A 17,324-nucleotide genomic window follows, 5' to 3' on the forward strand; every position below is an offset into this window, starting at 1 on the left:
ATGAATTTATTAAAACCACTTTTTCTGATTGTGGTATAACATGCCACTGGTGACACTGATTCACCCAGAGTTGTTGGCAGGGGCTATCAAACCTGGGACCTCTGATCCTCTACTCCAGGAGCAAAAAGACACATCTCATTTAACCAAGCTTGTAGCAGACTCCTCAATCATTAGCTGGCCTAGCCACCACTCGGGGGAGACAGAGTGCCACTCTGAGAAAACAGTTTGAAAGAACAGTAATGTGCAAAATCTTGTTTCTGTTTCTTTGGACACACTGTGGACTTCTGGCTGCTGTACTTGCCTTCCATAACGAGCAAAGCAGGCTCTTCAAAGGGATTTGACATATTGATTGAATCTGGGGTGGTATTATTGGCCAAATCCTTCCTGTTCTATTGGAATGAGTATCCCCTTTGAATTCAATGGGCTAATTTGTGTGATCACACAAAGGCCCCCCTGACAGAGTGGAGCTCATGAATAGCTTCCTCTGGCATGTACCCCTTTACTGGACTTTCCACCACCAGGTGCCTGCATCCTATGCCCTGCCAGCAGAGCTCTGGTGGTGAATCACACACATAAAAGTTAACACAACACTAACTGAAATAGGTATAAAATGTTCCTACACACACACATTAATGTGTCGTTTCTTTTGGTAGGTCAAGGTGATTTTGATTTATCTGATGCTCTTGATCATCCAGGTAAGTAAAATTGCCCAAAAAAAGGGGGGAGGGGGCTGGGTTGCCCTATTGTGTTTAATATTATTGCTACATCTTTAATACATTTTCCATTTTATGAGAACTGGACCACAACATAAATTAGTTCAATTTAAAGGACATGCATAAAAGTCAATGGAAATGCCGGATTTAGCACTTTTGATGATCAGGCTTTTTAGAAAAACTTGCTTAAGTTCAGGTTCTATTTTAAAAGAATTTTGGCCATAAGACCTTGGCACTTAATTTGTGGTCTAAGGGATGCTTAAGTTTTCTTTATCTAGAATATTTATCAAGATTTACAGATGCCTCCCTTTGATGTATTGAAAAGTGTTTCAGTTTGTATTGATTTTATGGTCTCACTGTGTCTCATAGGGGAAACAATTACTAAGAAGCCTCCACCGGCTACTAAAAGGCCAGTGTTTGGTGAGTAATAAATTTAAATTGGGAAATGGTTCATGACAATGAACTCAGATTTGTAGTTTCTACAAGATTCATTGTGATGTGTGCCAAGTGCAGGATCTGAGATCAAGGTTGTGCGATAACTGTCTAAGTATCAAGTATAGGTTAAAAATAAGTATTAAAGGAAATCTCTTGGACATTTACCACATAATAAGAGTTCCTTAATGGGTATAATATAGCTCTAGACAGTGACTGGACAACACTGAAGTTGTATTGCCTTATAATTGGTAATCTCTTACCTGCCCTGGAATCCCCAAGGAACATACAAATAGACAACTGTAGCTTTTGTTTGCCTTACAAAACATTTGTGCAGGGGAAAAGGCAAGTCCACAACAAATGACTTTTAAAAAATATTATTAGTATTGAAGACTAAAGTCTCATATGCATGGGACTTTTTAAAATTTGATGGACTCCCTCTTCTGGCATTCACTTGTTAGCGTGACTTTTAATAGTGCTACAACAGGCTATGCCAATGAAGAGAAATGAGCTGTCAATGGTAAAGGAGGACTAGAAAGGTTTAAAGCCATAAACCCTGGAGGAGATTGGATGTGACAAACTAATTTTAAAAGGGCAAACCAATTTTCTCATTCTCTCCGTTTAAAAATACTTTTTATTTGATTATGATATTCCACATGCTACACTGAAAGAAAATTTAAGTTCTAAAATGAAGCATTCAGGAATCAGGAAATGGATAAGGTTGCTATGCAATCTTAATTTAGCTCCCTTCTGACCATGCATTATGGTAGAGTCTTTCACTACACAATCAGTTTCCCCCCCACAGGAATCCTATCTCATTCAGTGCATAAGTTGGACATTGTTCTATGTATGTGGCAGCTGTTAAATATTTGTATCATCACAATCCAGTGAATGGCTTCATGTTTTATACATTGCACAGTGTCCCAGCCCCCACATTGCATGAGGCCAAAAGTCCTTTCTTACCTCTGTCTCTTACACCATACACGGAACAAATAATATAGCACATGGAGCAGGACCCCTCATAAAAATCTAAATAGATCTATTCTCCCACTTTCCCTGCTTCATTACACTATGTCTATAGTGAATCGGGTGGGATTCTTCAAGATTAAGGAGCCCCTTCCTTATGTACCTCTACGTATTATTCAGAAGGAGTCACTGTCCTTTTAGAGCTCCGCCTCATTGCATACTCCCCCTCAAAGACCATATTTCACGCAGACCTGCACACTCTAAATGAAATTCCACTCAACTTTTTTGTCCATGTGTAACTGCAATAGAAGTTGAGAGACTGTCTACTGAATGGAAAATTCCACTCAACTCGCATGCACACATGTGCAGTACCAATGGAATGTTGCCAGATCATTAGTCTAATGTATAACAAAAAACAATGCACATGCATGCAGCATGTTTTAAAATCTTTATAACTTGTCCAAAGCAAAACTGATTTTCACCAGATCCCAGAAAGGCATATGAGCTACTTGGGGACTCTGTCCTCTGATTAAAGGTTCCCCCACTCCCGCACTATATTCCTACTCAAAGTAACTGGACAGTTTTTGCTCAAACATTCCAAAAACGTGCTTCTGGGCTGAGAACAAATGTGTCTAGTGTTTGCCCAAAAGGTAAAGGTTATTAAAATATCGACATCTTTATTGCTAATAGATGATCATCTAAAACCTCACCCACGTCCTCCTCACGAGCCGCAGCCGGGAAGCTATGGACATGATGGTGGTAAGAATATTTTTGTGCATTAAAAATAATTGAGGCTGCAACTGGTTAATTTTGGTTTGCATTTTTTGTTGTACATTGTGCTATGATAATGAACATATTTATTTTTATTAGATGCTTATGGGATCAGTATGTTTATTTCTGATTTTTTAAATTTATTTTTCAACATATAAAATGTAGCTTGTGTATCTATTATAGATATGCTGGTCTGGACACCACATTGCACTGAGTTTTTTATTTACAGCACGGATTCAACCTCTTTGTTGTTTTATAAAGAATTTGGTGTAGGGCCCTGAATTTACAGCTCATAAATTCTGGATAAAGAAAAAATTTTATAAGAATCTTCACGTAAATTTGTGAATTACTTTGAGTGAAAATCAATTTAAAATGAACTATTTAAAACGTGTCCCAGGATGTCTCACCTTTTTGTTCCTAATTAAAACACCACAGCTTTAAAAAAATGAGCTTTCCCCTTATTCATCGTCACTGTTACGTTCTCCGTCATCCTGCCTGATGAGCAATATTTTGAAGATTGAATGGCTAGTCTGGAATCTAAACTTTTATTTTAAAAGATAAATGCTTTGCACCTTTGTGGCTGTGAAGAAAAATTTGGAACTGTAAACTGAAATGCAGCTCACCCCTATATCCCAGCTGCCTTGAAATTTTGCTAGCAAGGCATTGGAGAATGATGCGGGCAATAATCCTTCTTTCCATGTAATGTGGTGGAGCTAAATGTCTAAAAATACTGAGTCACCTTCTGTGAGATGCTAAAGCACTTGCAGATGACCTGGGCCAACGTATTTCCACTTGTCTTAAACAATCGCTTTACATTTCCTATTTAAAAGTAACATTTCACTCCTTCCCCAAAGTGCCTTCTGTTTACTCTCTTCTTTGTCTTCTTTTAGATAAAGACCTTTATTTAAGAGATGCCTCTGGTGGTGGTACTCTCTAAAAGTTTTGTAGTATGTTAGACTACTTTTTATTAGGCTTTCACATTTCAGAAAATAATTCCCCCAGCATCATATTTCAGATGGTTAGACTACTAGAAATTGGAGACTAAAAACACTATTAAACCCTGGGTGAAATGATCAGAAGTACCTGAAGTCCCATTTTCTAGAGTGATACAGGTGTTTGGACTCCTAAGCACCTAATTGCTTTTGAAAACAGGATTTAGGATTGTAAATCACAGGCACATTTTAAAATATCAGCCCTTATCTTTACATGTTTATAAATATGTGCCCATTTAGTCATCTCTTAGCCAAACTCTTATTCTTTTCTCATAAATCAATCTCTTCATTCCTCCCATTACATCTGTAACTGTATTCAGTTTGTTTACATCTTCCTAGAAGTCAGGAGCCTGGAGCTGTGTGCAGTTAATCCAGCTGTGGTCTCATGGGTCTCAGTTCAGCAAGGTACTTAAGGATATTTGTAACTTCAAGCATAAGAGTAGTCCCAAATGCATGGGGACTAGTCACATACTTCTAATTACACACGTGCTTAAACACCTTGTTGAATCGGGGCTATACGGAGAGATTATTACTTCCCAGTTCTGTTATACCAGGGATCAGCAACCTTTGGAACGTGGCCCGTCAGTGAAATCCGCTGGCGGGTCGGGATGGTTTGTTTACCTGCCGCGTCCGCAGGTTCGGCCGATCGCAGCTCCCACTGGCCGTGGTTCGCTGTTCCAAGCCAATGGGGGCTGCGGGAAGTAGTGTGGGCCGAGGGATGTGCTGGCCGCCGCTTCCCGCAGCCCCCATTGGCCTGGAACAGCGAACTGCGGCCAGTGGGAGCTGTGATTGGCCGAACCTGTGGACGCTGCAGGTAAACAAACCGTCCCAGCCTGCCAGTGGATTTCCCTGACAGGCCACGTGCCAAAGGTTGACGATCCTTGTGTTATACTATGCCTTTGCATTTGCAGGCCAAAATTGCAATGGCTTGTTTGACTATCATATCACACACATTTCAAAATCAGGCATAATATACTATCCTCTCTCATCCCTACATCTTTCAGCATTTCCAGGTTTCTCACTTCCATTTGATACCTGTTTCCTCAGATGTTAGTCTATATTTTTCAAAATTGAAACTTATTTTGTCCCGTCCTCCACATATTTACTTTATTTAATCTTTTTAGGCCATTTTTTATTATTATTTTTTGCTCATAGTGGTGTTTGCAGCTCCTTCAAATTATTATTATTATTGGTTAATTTTATTAATGTGTTGCCTTAATATCTCTTTTAGATAAATAAGATACCTAATTCAATTCACTACAGTTTATTATTTTTCTTTACTTTTGGTTCCTTCAGCCAATTTTCCATCCACATTTTGGTCTCTGGTTCCTGTATGATACCCATAATATCCCACAATCCTTCCCTGATGTCAGTATCTGATGTGTTCATAATGGTGGAGCTGGCTTAAGAAACACAAAATATTTTTCTCAAAAATTGTCGTGGGTTCTTTTTTTTCTTCTTATTTTCACTGAAGATGGAAATTTTTTGACGAACATTTTGTAGTCAGTAGAAATTCTCTGATGCCAAGAAAATCAGGGTCAGGATGTTTGGCCCTGCTTGCAATGGTTTTACCTACCAAGGAGGACATTTTCTGAATCTATTGGAAGAAAAATCAGCAATGGACTATAAAAAAATCCCAAAGTTTTACACTTCTTGTTTACTTTTTTATGCACTTTTGAAACTTTGGCCTTCATTCTGCCAAAGTCAGATTCAGGACTCACATAATTTGTCAGACCACTCTGTTTATTAGCAAAGCGCTTTGCCAATGCACCCATGTGATTGTGAGCCTCCTGCAGATGCTCAAGCTAACTTATTTATACAGATAAGCCAAAGCCAATTTAACATAGGAGACAAAAGGAAGCAGAAACTGACAAATATACATACATATCTTATTTGCATACTAACGTTTACCAATCTCCTAGCTCAGTAGGAGCTCTAAGTTAATTAGTTTGAGGACCCATTGTCTCACAATCCTTAATGTTTCTCTTTCTGACAACTATATTTCAACAAACCCTTCAAGTAGCATTTCTTTAATGAATTATAATTTCATGCATCCGATGCATCTGATGAAGTGAGCTGTAGCTCACGAAGGCTCATGCTCAAATAAATTGGTTAGTCTCTAAGGTGCCACAAGTACTCCTTTTCTTTTTATAATTTCGATATAATTCATTCTACTTTCAGTCTTCCTTCTAACAAATTTATGATCAATAGAGGACCACCCAAAACCTCAGCCATATCCACCTGCTCACCTGCAACCAGGAAGGTATAGCAATTCTGTTAAGAATATTTTCTCCTAAGAATGTTAGATCCAAAAATTATTTCAGTCAGATTTTTATTTTGTTTGCTGGATGCACTCTGATGGTGCACTTATTTATTAACCACTGTAGGGAACTTTTGGTTTGCTATGTGCTTGTTTGTTTGTTCCTTTTTGATCAACATTCCAGGTCCACTTTTTGAAAAAGGTTACTGGGTCTTTGTGTCTATTCAACAAAGTATATCTAGCCTGAAAAATTTACAAGATATTGGATCCTAAAATCATGTTGATAATCATCTTGTTTTCCCTTCCACTCCTGTTGACAAATTTAGCTGCACCTATCCTGGGAATGGATAGGAACCAAAAATTTTCTATTGACATGACTGGAATTCTAGCCTTCAAATAGATTCTAATGGTTGACCTTGAGGTGAAAGACAGAAAGTGGGCTCTATGCCCAAAAGGTCTGTCTCCACGTAAGGCTCCTGGGGGAATAATCCTCTCCCAGGACACCAAGAATAAACAGGTCATGGTAGTGTAAGGGAGGGGGAAAAGATGAAATTCCAGATAAATTTGAATAATGAATAACACTTTTATCTTACAGACCGCTTCAGTGACTTAGATCTCAATGATGGGAAACCTCTACCCCCAAGGCCTGCAGGTACTGTATGCCAGTTCTGTTGAATATTTCACAACCTTGGACATATAGTCACACAGCTGCCTGTTTTTGCTTTAGACTTGCATCTAGCTGGTATAGGGCCAGATTCTTCTCCTCTTACACATATTGAGCAATCTCTTGCTCCACAAACAGTGCTAAAAGATGTCGAGTGGTCAGTCCTCAAGAGAGAAATCACTTTAATCCACTTAAGCAGGGTGGATTTTATTTAAATCACTAGTCAGGAAGACTCAATTTAATCATTGTTTTCTACATAAAAGTGCATTCTTGTTGGTTGTTATAACAATACATATTCTTCACAACTCAGAGATAGATGTAGGTTTCATTTTTAGAAGGTACACACTATACATTTTTAAACAGTGATTTATTTTGAAAGCTTTTCAGGTTAGTTTTACAGCTATATCAGAAAATGAATGATTGGTTATTTAATTTACCAAAGGCAATTGAAGCAAATATTTATGAAGTCATTGGGAGGTGAACTATCTCCAATTCAACAGGTTAATCATTAATATTTGGAGAATATTCTTGCCATGCTGTATTAAGAGGAGAACATCACCAGACAGACATTTAAATTGTTTTATTTAACTAAAACAACAATGTTAAGTATTCTGGATTTTTTTCTTCAACAGCAAACATATAATATTTTAACAAAACAAGCATATGTCCCTCGCGTCTCACATTTATCTCCAGACTTATTCTCCTTGTCCATATCTATTCCACCCCCAACAATCTTCTATTCATTGAACTTTTTGAAACTTTGCACTTTTAGAGAGAGGTAAGGGATTGACTCTGTGTACACAAATTTGCAGAGGGACAATAGAATTGAGGTCTGTTATTTTTCACCTCTCTATATTATTTATTTATTTAAAAACGTTTTTGCTGTTGACAAGTATGTTACCTCTGGAGACACAAATCCACAGTTTGAGGACTGCAAAACTAAGCATCTCTGATGGTATCTTCTAGACTGAGCACTGAGTCCCATTGGGTAGATAGAAAGATTAACCTAAATAATCTATACAGAAGCCTGTGTAACCCCAGAAGATTGGGTCCTTAATCCATGAACTATTGGAACTCATTTACAAAACTTTTCTTAAACATTACATGAATATATTGTCTCATACTATAGAATTAGAATTTATAATCCCTATTCCATAATGAGATACCTTTGAGCTATAATGTATCTTAATTAAAACTATCTTTTCCTTAAAAAACATTTTATAAAAAATCTGATTTAAATAAAAAAAAAATCGATTTTTTTGATTTAAAAAAAACCACATTGATTTGTATCCACCCTGCGCTTACGTGCTTTGCTGGGTTGGACAAGGTCTTCTGCACCTTGCAGGATTGGGCACATAGTCTGGTTGAATTCAGTGGGACTATTTACAGATTAAGGGGCTATTCAGAGAGTGTAAAGGTGGAAGCATTGGGCCTATAGTGAGTTAGTGAATGGCTCCCCGGGTGGTTGTCTGCCAGTGGAGAATAGCCAGAGTGTTGCAGTGCTCTGGCTACTCCCCTGTCTCACACCCCACGCTGGCAGCTGTCTTTTATTTGAAATTTACAACATTTTTTATGAAGTTGGGTAAGCAGTTTCAGCCCCATTTTATTGGGTGGGGGGTGATTAGTATTATCATTCTGAGGAAATTAAGACAGTGACACAATGTGCCTCCAAAAAGTTAAGGTCCAAATCAGGATTAGAACCCCCATTTCCTTACTCCCACTCCCCAGTTCTAACCAAATACCATTTTGCAGGCTGCCTCTGCATGGAATTTGTTGTTGTTTCGCTCTGTGTTAGCTGTGAGTTTTCTCCAAAAGGTTTCTTCCAACAATGAAGTTATTTCCTCTTTTCCAGGAGAAAAGGAGAGTAATGTCAATCATGGTGGAAACACTGGTCAGTAAATACATATATACATATTACCTTATGGTATATTTAGGACAGTTGTAACAATGCTGGTTCTGGTGGGACCCAACTGAGAGTCCAAATTCAGTGCTTAAAGCAGGGCAGTTACAGCCCAAGGCTGGGGTTTCTGTGCACACCAAGGCAAACCAAACCAGCCAAACAGTGAAAACTTCGGTTTTACCCCACTGGCTAACCATAAGTCACACAAGCAATTCCCTTAGACACTCCAGTTTCCCAGTATCACCACCAGTGCCACTCGTTATGGGGACAAATGGTTATGAAAACCAATACCCCAGTAAAAGAAAAAAGCTTCTCCCGATCCCAAAGGACCAAGCCCCAGAATCAGGCCAATATACAAATCAGATCTTACCCAAAAATCACGCTGTTGCCAATCCGATAGAATCTAAAATCTAAAGGTTTATTCATAAAAGGAAAAAGATATAGATGAGAGCTAGAATTGATTAAATGGAATCAATTACATACTGTAATGGTAAAGTTCTTGGTTCAGGCTTGTAGCAGTGATGGAATAAACTGCAGGTTCAAATCAAGTCTCTGGAGTACATCCACAGCTGGGATGGGTCATTCAGTCCTTTGTTCAAAGCTTCAGTTTGTAGCAAAGTCCCTTCAGAGCAGTGGTTCCCAAACTTTAACAGGCCGCAAACCCCTTTCACTAAATTGTGAAATCTTGTGAACCCCCTCCTAAAAATGAATATTTCCAGGGATTTAAGTTTAAATTTCCTCCACACTCCGCACTCCATGGGGCTCCTGCTGCTGGACCCCGTTGACCGCCCCAGTCAGCTGAGCTCCACTGAGCTCGGGATGCAGGTCCCGCTGATCGCCGGGACTTGGGCTGCCAGCCCAAACTGCCCAGCCCTGCTCTCCATAGGGCTCAGGCTGCCAGCCCCGCGTAGAGCGCTGGGGTTCGGGCTGCCAGCTCCTCTGCTCACAGGGGCAGGGCTCGGGCTGCCAGCCCCAACTGCCCTGCCCTGCTCTCCGTGGGGCTCGGGCTGTCTGTCCTGCAACTGGGTCCCACCTGCTATCTCCAATGCCCAGGGTCCTCTGACCGCCATTAGTGAAATTTTTCTGGCGAACCCCCTGTAATGTTCTACGAACCCCCAGGGTTTCGCAAACCCCAGTTTGGGAATCACTGCTCCAGAGATACGAAGCAGGATTGAAGACAAGATGGAGATGAGTCATCAGCCTTTTATAGTCTTTTCCAGGTGTAAGAACACCTCTTTGTTCTTACTGTGGAAAATTACAATACAGCGAAATGGAGTTTAGAGTCACATGGGCAAGTTCCTGCATACTTTGCTGAGTCACAAGGTGTATCTGCCTTCTCTCAATGGGTCAACTGTATAGCTGATGGTCCTTAATGGGCCATCAAGCAGGCTAGGCAGAGCTGACACCAACTTGTCTGGGGTGTCACCCAGAAGCATTGCATAAGTTTGAAATACAGACAGTATAGAGCCAATATTCATAACTTCAACTACAAAAATGATACACATACACAGATAGCATAATCATAACCAGCAAACCACAACCTTGTCTTAGACATGTCATTTGACGCCCTTTATACAAGATTTGGTGCTGCTACAGGACCTTGGTTGCAACAATGATCTATATGTTCCCAGTTCATGTCAATAACCTCACAACAGTCTTAGCTGAACCAAAAGAGTTTTAAAACATATATAAAACATATGTGTAGATAAGTCACTATTTTCTTGTCTGTAGTAATAATATGGTTTCTGGTCCTTATATTTTTTTAAAAAAATGTTTTATTTCATGCTGCAAATGAAATTCAAAAGTTGTATGAACCCTTTCTCATGTCAAACTGTGTTTGCAACGATTTACTTTATGTACTGTAAAATAAGGATGCTCTTTTGTTGCTTCTGAATAAAATATATTTTTTCTGTCAATAGATTCTGGAGTAGTTGCTGGAGTTACGTCACCTGTGATTTCTGTGCTTGTGCTGTTAGTTGTTGGAACAGTTGCTGGTTACACAGCTTACAAGAAGAAGCAACTCTGTTTTAAAGCTAATGGTAAGATTTACACTAGCTTTTTTGTTCTTTTTTTGGAACAGTGGCAGATCTTGATTGAAACAGCACTTTCTTATTTCTTGTAATATAAATTAAAACCATCTTGTACATTCTTATAGGTCTTGCAAATATTTAAGTGGAGTAAAATGAATTCTTTAAACCAGGTGCACTATATTTTATTATCCAAACTCAAAGACTGAAACAGATATATATCAGTCTTTGAGTTTGCAATACCTATAATGTTTCAAGTAGTAATTGCAACTTCATTGTTCATCTTTATTTTTTGTATTGCAGTTGCGCAATTAATATGCTATGTGCTTCCCAGAGTGGAAGACACTGTCTCTGCCCTGAAGAGTGTAGGGTCTTGAATATGAACTTATATTTAAAATATTTTTATTCCCAGACACAAACTTAATGAAATTGAAACTAAGGTTGAAAATTCATGCATGTGATGGTCAGTCAGTCAGATGCTGCCTGATAAGAACTGCGAATATAATAATGAATTAAATATTTAGGTGGGATATTCAAAAGTGCTCACAGCTGTCCTAACTTGGCTTCCATTGAAGTCAATGGGAGTTTTACTACTGACTTCCGTGAGGGCAGATTTTGCTTTTGAAAAAATCCCAATCTTAGCGTTGTTAACAGTTAGCATGCATACTCTTTTCAGATATTTGAAGTAAACCATTGAAATGATCAAATTCCTAGGTCCCCGGTGTCAGATAGTGTGATGGTGGGTGGGAGTGGAAGTTGCACTGGTACAAGGCAGCTGCAACTTTTCCTGCAGCAAGGCGGGGGGTGGGGCTATATAGGAGGGCATGGCCGACCCCAAAGAGGGGCATGATTATAGCATCAATGCATCCCCTGAACAGCCTCTGCCATCAAAGATCCGATAGAACCCACAGCAGGAGCAGTTAGAGAGGACAAAGGTTATCTGTCCTTCCATAGGGGCAGGGAGGAGCTATAGTAAAGGATAGAGATTCATTGATCTGAATAAGCATCCATATCAGAATTTTTAAATTTTCTTTACAATCTTCCATTTTAGGTGGGACAACTGTGTAAGCTGGCAAAAGAGGAACTGCCCAGTGATTATGAATATTTTCTGCACAACACTGGACTGCTTATTGTTAAGATGTACTTAATTAATATATGAATGGATAATATAGTACAATCTGATGCATATTATACATGTGAATGTATATTTTGGTTCAAATGATAACTCCGTGATAATTCCTCAGTTATGTGCTATAATATTTTGCTAAGGTTAAAGGTTTGTGTCTGAGCATTGGGATCACAGAATATTCAGTGTTTTTTCTAGGCCTATTTTTTTTTTTTATAAATAGGTTAATACATTAGGTGATGAGAAAAAAGGAACTTCTGTATTATATTGGTGTTCTCTTGTACATTTGTATTTTTTGTAAAGTTTGAGGCAAATACTTGAAGTTTGGAAAAAAGTTTGTAAAGATTTTACTTTATTTTATACTTGATATCTGAATTCTGCTGAATAGAAAAATCTATAGTTGGAAAAGCATTTTCATCCTTCATTTTTCAAAAAATGACAAGGGAGATGTACGGTGCACTGCAAAACCACCGACAGAAAGGAAGCCCCAAACCATATGTGAGGGGCTCACATTGATTTTTAAGAAAATGTGTTTAGCTCTACTTAAGTTCTGCAAATCTTGCTTGAACTCTGCTTCTTTTCTATGAAATTTCTTAATATAGAAAGGGCCAGTTCCAGAATCCATTAGAGTCAGTGGGTGCCCTCGCATTGTCTTTTATGGGCTGAATCAGCCCCATAGGTACTGGTTTTCAGGTAATTTGAAGACCCTGTAATAGAAACTAAATTGCAGTAGTTCTTTAAATCAGTCATCATAATCACTACATTACTGGCCTTTTTACAAAAACAGTCAGAATTTTCTTGTGGAGGAAGGAATCAATTTGATTCGGGGAAGGATAGCTCAGTGGTTTGAGCATTGGTCTGCTAAACCCAGGCGTATGAGTTCAATCCTTGAGGGGACCATTTGGGGATTGGTCCTGCTTTGAGCAGGGGGTTGGACTAGAAGACCTCCTGAGGTCCCTCCCAACCCTGATATTTGATGATTCTATGATGCAGATTACAGCTGTAGAATGCAAGGAGAATTTAAGGAGAGTGCTTGTGGGTAGGAAACATGATGCTTTGAATTCTAAGCCCCATCTTGAGTCACATATAACCAATCTGTCAAATTTGATCTTTTTGATGTATGTTGTACTTATGATTTTAATCATGTAGTCTCTATTCATCTCTAAACTGAGTGTTTTGACCTTTATTTTACAAATGAACTATGTTGTGCTTTCAATTACACATTAATGGGGGTAAGCCTGAAGAAGTGCAATCTGTGCTTGTTTAGTAAGAGGAAAGGAATAATTTAATGAAGAAATGAGCATGAAATTTTGTTTATAAAGGTGATGAAAAGAAGAGGTAATCTGAAAAGAGAGAGCTCTTTCCACAAAAACACACACACACATGGGTGACCAGATGTCCCGATATTAGGGGCTGTCTTATATATACAACTATACCCCTCTTCTCCCCTATCCCCCCAAAGTGTCCTGATTCTTTACACTTGCTATCTGGTCTCTCTCTCTCTCTCTCCCCCACCCCTCTCCACAACCCCCCTAAAAGATAGTTTATATCCACTGCAATCCTCTCAGTAAGTGAGGAAAGGAATTATTAAGGGAAGGACATTTTACTCATGTCAGGTGTTTTGAGCCTGTAATTTTGTGTATTCTTTTAATTCACTTCAAATATGAAGATGTTTTGACAACACACAAAGCAAATAACCTCTTTACAACTCTTTCACCTTTACATCGCAGGTGAGGTAAATTCTCTTTAACTTGATTTTAAGGAGACAAGATATTCCTTGAAAGGTGTCAGACCACCATGTTGATGGTTGAAGCTGCTCGACACATGCTGCATTAGAGCACAGACAGATTTGACCTGTTGAAGTATTAAGAGATTTCTGAAACAGGTGGTGCAACAGGTGAGCACCCAAATAATATATAACTCAGCACATCTAGAAGAAAATTGTTGTATCTTTTTCAGTTGTTTAATATTAAAAGATGTTTATTTCTGTTCTATCCAGTGTAAACTTTCAATAAATACTTCCTTTGTTTTATCTAGGATGAATTGGTGTTGGTTGTTACTTTCTAGGAGACAACGATGGCTGATGCTTCTGAACAAAATAGATCTGTCATGTTAAAGGAGGCAGGGAACTATTCATGATACTTCATCTTTAAGGGTATTGGGGAGAAAGAGAGGGCTGCAGTCTTTCTTCAGGAGCATACGTGCCAACATTTCCCAGGGCCGGTGGGTGCTCAACCACCACCCCGCCCCTGGCCTGGACCCGATTCTACCCCTGCCCAGCCCCCTCCTGCCCCTGCCCCATCCCAACTCCACCCCCTCCCTGCCCCTGCCCCATCCCAACTCCACCCCCTCCCTGCCCCTATTGGACTCCTTCCCCAAATCCCGGCACCGCCTCTTCCCCGAGCGCACCGCGTTCCCACTCCTCTCCCTCCTTCCCAGCACTTGCGGCCGTGAAACAGCTGTTTCGCGGCGGCAAGTGCTGGTTGCTAGGGGGAGAAGCAGGAATGCAATGTGCTCGGGGGAGGAGGCAGAGCGGAGGCGGAGGTGAGTTGGAGCGGGGGTCTTGGCTGTCTGTGGGTGCAGAGAACCCACCAATTTTTCCCCCTGGGTGCTCCAGCCTATGTTGGCCCCTATGGTCAGGAGTAGTGCCAGAGAAGGGCCTCTGTATATCCTTAAGGGCACACAAGGACTAAACGGTGTTATGGTGTTGTCATAAATATAAAGGGAAGGGTAACCACCTTTCTGTATACAGTGCTATAAAATCCCTCCTGGCCAGAGGCAACAGCCTATTACCTGTAAAGGGTTAAGAAGCTCAGCTCACCTGGCTGGCACCTGACCCAAAGAACCAATAAGGGAACACAATACTTGGGGGGGGGAGTCTTTTGTTTGTGCTCTTTGTTTACGTTTTGTTCTCTCTTGGGACTGAGAGAGGCCAGACAGAAACCCATCTTCTCCAACCCATCCTAATCCAAGTCTCCAATATTGGAACCACTATAGGTAAGCCAGGCAAGGCGGATTAGTTTATCTTTTGTTTTATGTGAATTTTCCCTGTGTTAAGAGGGAAGTTTATTCCTGTTTTCTGTAACTTTAAGGTTTTGCCCAGAGGGGGATCCTCTGTGTTTTGAATCTGAATACCCTGTAAAGTATTTTCCATCCTGATTTTACAGAGGTGATTCTTTTACCTTTTCTTTAATTAAAATTCTTCTTTTAAGAACCTGATTGATTTTTCATTGTTCTTTAGGATCCAAGGGTTTGGGTCTGTGTTCACCTGTACAAATTGGTGAGGATTATTATCAAGCCTTCCCTAGGAAAGGGGGTGTAGGGCTTGGGGGGATATTTTGGGGAAAGATGTCTCCAAGTGGTCTCTTTCCCTGTTCTTTGTTTAAAACGCTTGGTGGTGGCAGCATACTGTTCAACGTCAAGGCAAAGTTTGTACCTTGGGGAAGTTTTTAACCTAAGCTGGTAAGAATAAGCTTAGGGGGTCTTTCATGCAGGTCCCCACATCTGTACCCTAGAGTTCAGAGTGGGGAAGGAACCCTGACAGGGGTGAACCACTGTTACACCCTACTTTTCATTTGTTTACAGTTTAAAAAAACAACAAGATAAACACATTCCTATGGAGTGGAAACTTCCCATGTTTATTTTCTCAACCAAAAGGTGGATTTTATTTTTGCAAGTTTATGCAAAATTGACTCAGCCACTTGATTTGGCTAAGCAAGAAAAACAATGTTTTAAAAAAATTCTCAGTAGTCTAATTGCATACACATAGTGGATGGTGGTTTTTTTTTTTTTGGCTGCTATTGCTATTGTTTGCTATTGCCTGGTGATGTTTTGTTTTGTTTTTGGGTTTGGGCAGCTTTTAATTTATGAGAGTAGGAAAAGAAGACAGTCACTTGATCTGATCACAGGACTCAGAGGCAGGACTGCTAGACTGTATTCTTGGCTCTGCCACTGACTTACTGTGTGATCTTGGGTAAAGTAAAGCTTCTTTACTTCACTTTTCCTACATGTGCAGTGGGGATGATCAAAACTACCTTGCAGAGGTATTGTGAGGCATAATTGAATGTTTGTTAAGCACTTTGCGATCCTTGGATAAAACATGCTATGTACATTCAAAATGTTACTGTGGCCAAATATTAACTTGCATTTGGCTGTAAGGGATATAATAGATTCAGATTTCAGAGTAGCAGACGTGTTAGTCTGTATTCGCAAAAAGAAGAGGAATGCTTGCGGCACCTTAGAGACTAACAAATTTATTTGAGCATAAGCTTTCGTGAGTTACACGTGTAACTCACGAAAGCTTATGCTCAAATAAATTTGTTAGTCTCTAAGGTGCCACAAGCACTCCTTTTCTTAATAGATTCAGAGAACCCCCAAAACAGAATTACACAGGAGTAAAACAGGAGTAATGCAGTAGTGAATCTCTGTCTTCTTGGTTACTACAAGTTGGATTAGATTCTATGTGAGCCACCAGGCTCTTTAATGGTGTTTTTTCTTTAAATCAAAACTCTATCTAAAACTTATCCTAAGATGAAAGAAAAAAAAAAGACTCTTCTAAGGGGTGCATGTTGTGTACCCTTTCCTGGTTTTTTTTTGAGCATGCATGTGCATGTGTCAACCTATATGTGCAGACTCATGGGCTGATGATATGAAGTACCTCCCCTGAAGAGCAAGCTGAGGAATGTAGTAGCAAAGGTAGCTTTTGTTCAATTTTTGTACCACCTGAATTCTCAGCCAGTGTGGTCCCAAATAAGCAATAGCAGCCTCGGGGATGATGACTATGCTGCCTACAATCCTTCCCAAGTCATCCTACAGTCCAGAATAGCCACAACAAAGCTCTCTGGCTATACTTGCTCCAGATCACTCACCACCAGTTTTGCCCTGATAAGATGCTGAGCAAGGGCATCACCCATCAAAGGGAGGTTATGTGAGCTTGACAAGTCTGGAAATTATTATTTGTATTGCGGCAGCACCGAGTAGCGTGGACCAAGACCTATTGTGCTAGGTGTACCAACACAGAACAGAGAGATGGTCCCTGCCCCAAAGCGCTTTCATTTAAGTCCCTGAACATGGCTTCAGGAACCTAATGTAAGGCACCCGGGCCTGGAAACGTGTGTGTGTCTTCTTTCTTGCCTGCTTTGTCTCCACAAACAATAACACCCCTCTCCTCCTCCACCTCCACCCAACAATGTCGAGATGGGGGAGGGGATTTTATGGCTTTTTCTCCCCAGAACCCTTCTGCCCAAGGCAGTGGGAGACAGAGTGGGGCTGAGACTGTAAAGGTCTCAGGGAAACACACAAGCCAAATGCTTTGGAGCCAGGTTAAATGGCCACAGACTGGGTCCCCCCCCGCACCAGCTGTGTGTGTGTGTGTGGAGGGGGGGGGTCCCTGGAGCACGCCGGAGCAGGAGGCGGGAGCTCCCCTGGAGCGGGCACAGTCCCGCTGGCGCCCCAGAGGTTACCTGAGTGCAGG

The 17,324-nt window shown here is 40.3% G+C and overlaps 1 protein-coding gene across 1 annotated transcript; it reads left to right on the plus strand.

The window, feature by feature from the left end:
* Positions 1 to 610: 610 nt before the first annotated feature.
* LOC125630097 (glycoprotein Xg-like) lies at positions 611 to 11,793 on the plus strand. The gene is made up of 7 exons (XM_048835625.1): positions 611 to 695; positions 1,083 to 1,133; positions 2,802 to 2,870; positions 6,730 to 6,786; positions 8,651 to 8,689; positions 10,618 to 10,737; positions 11,777 to 11,793. The coding sequence occupies exons 1-7, from the start codon at positions 611 to 613 to the stop codon at positions 11,791 to 11,793; spliced, it is 438 nt and encodes a 145-aa protein (XP_048691582.1).
* The last annotated feature ends 5,531 nt before the right edge of the window (positions 11,794 to 17,324 follow it).

Source organism: Caretta caretta, chromosome 1 (assembly GCF_965140235.1).
Source record: "Caretta caretta isolate rCarCar2 chromosome 1, rCarCar1.hap1, whole genome shotgun sequence".
NCBI classification, from domain to species: Eukaryota; Metazoa; Chordata; order Testudines; family Cheloniidae; genus Caretta; species Caretta caretta.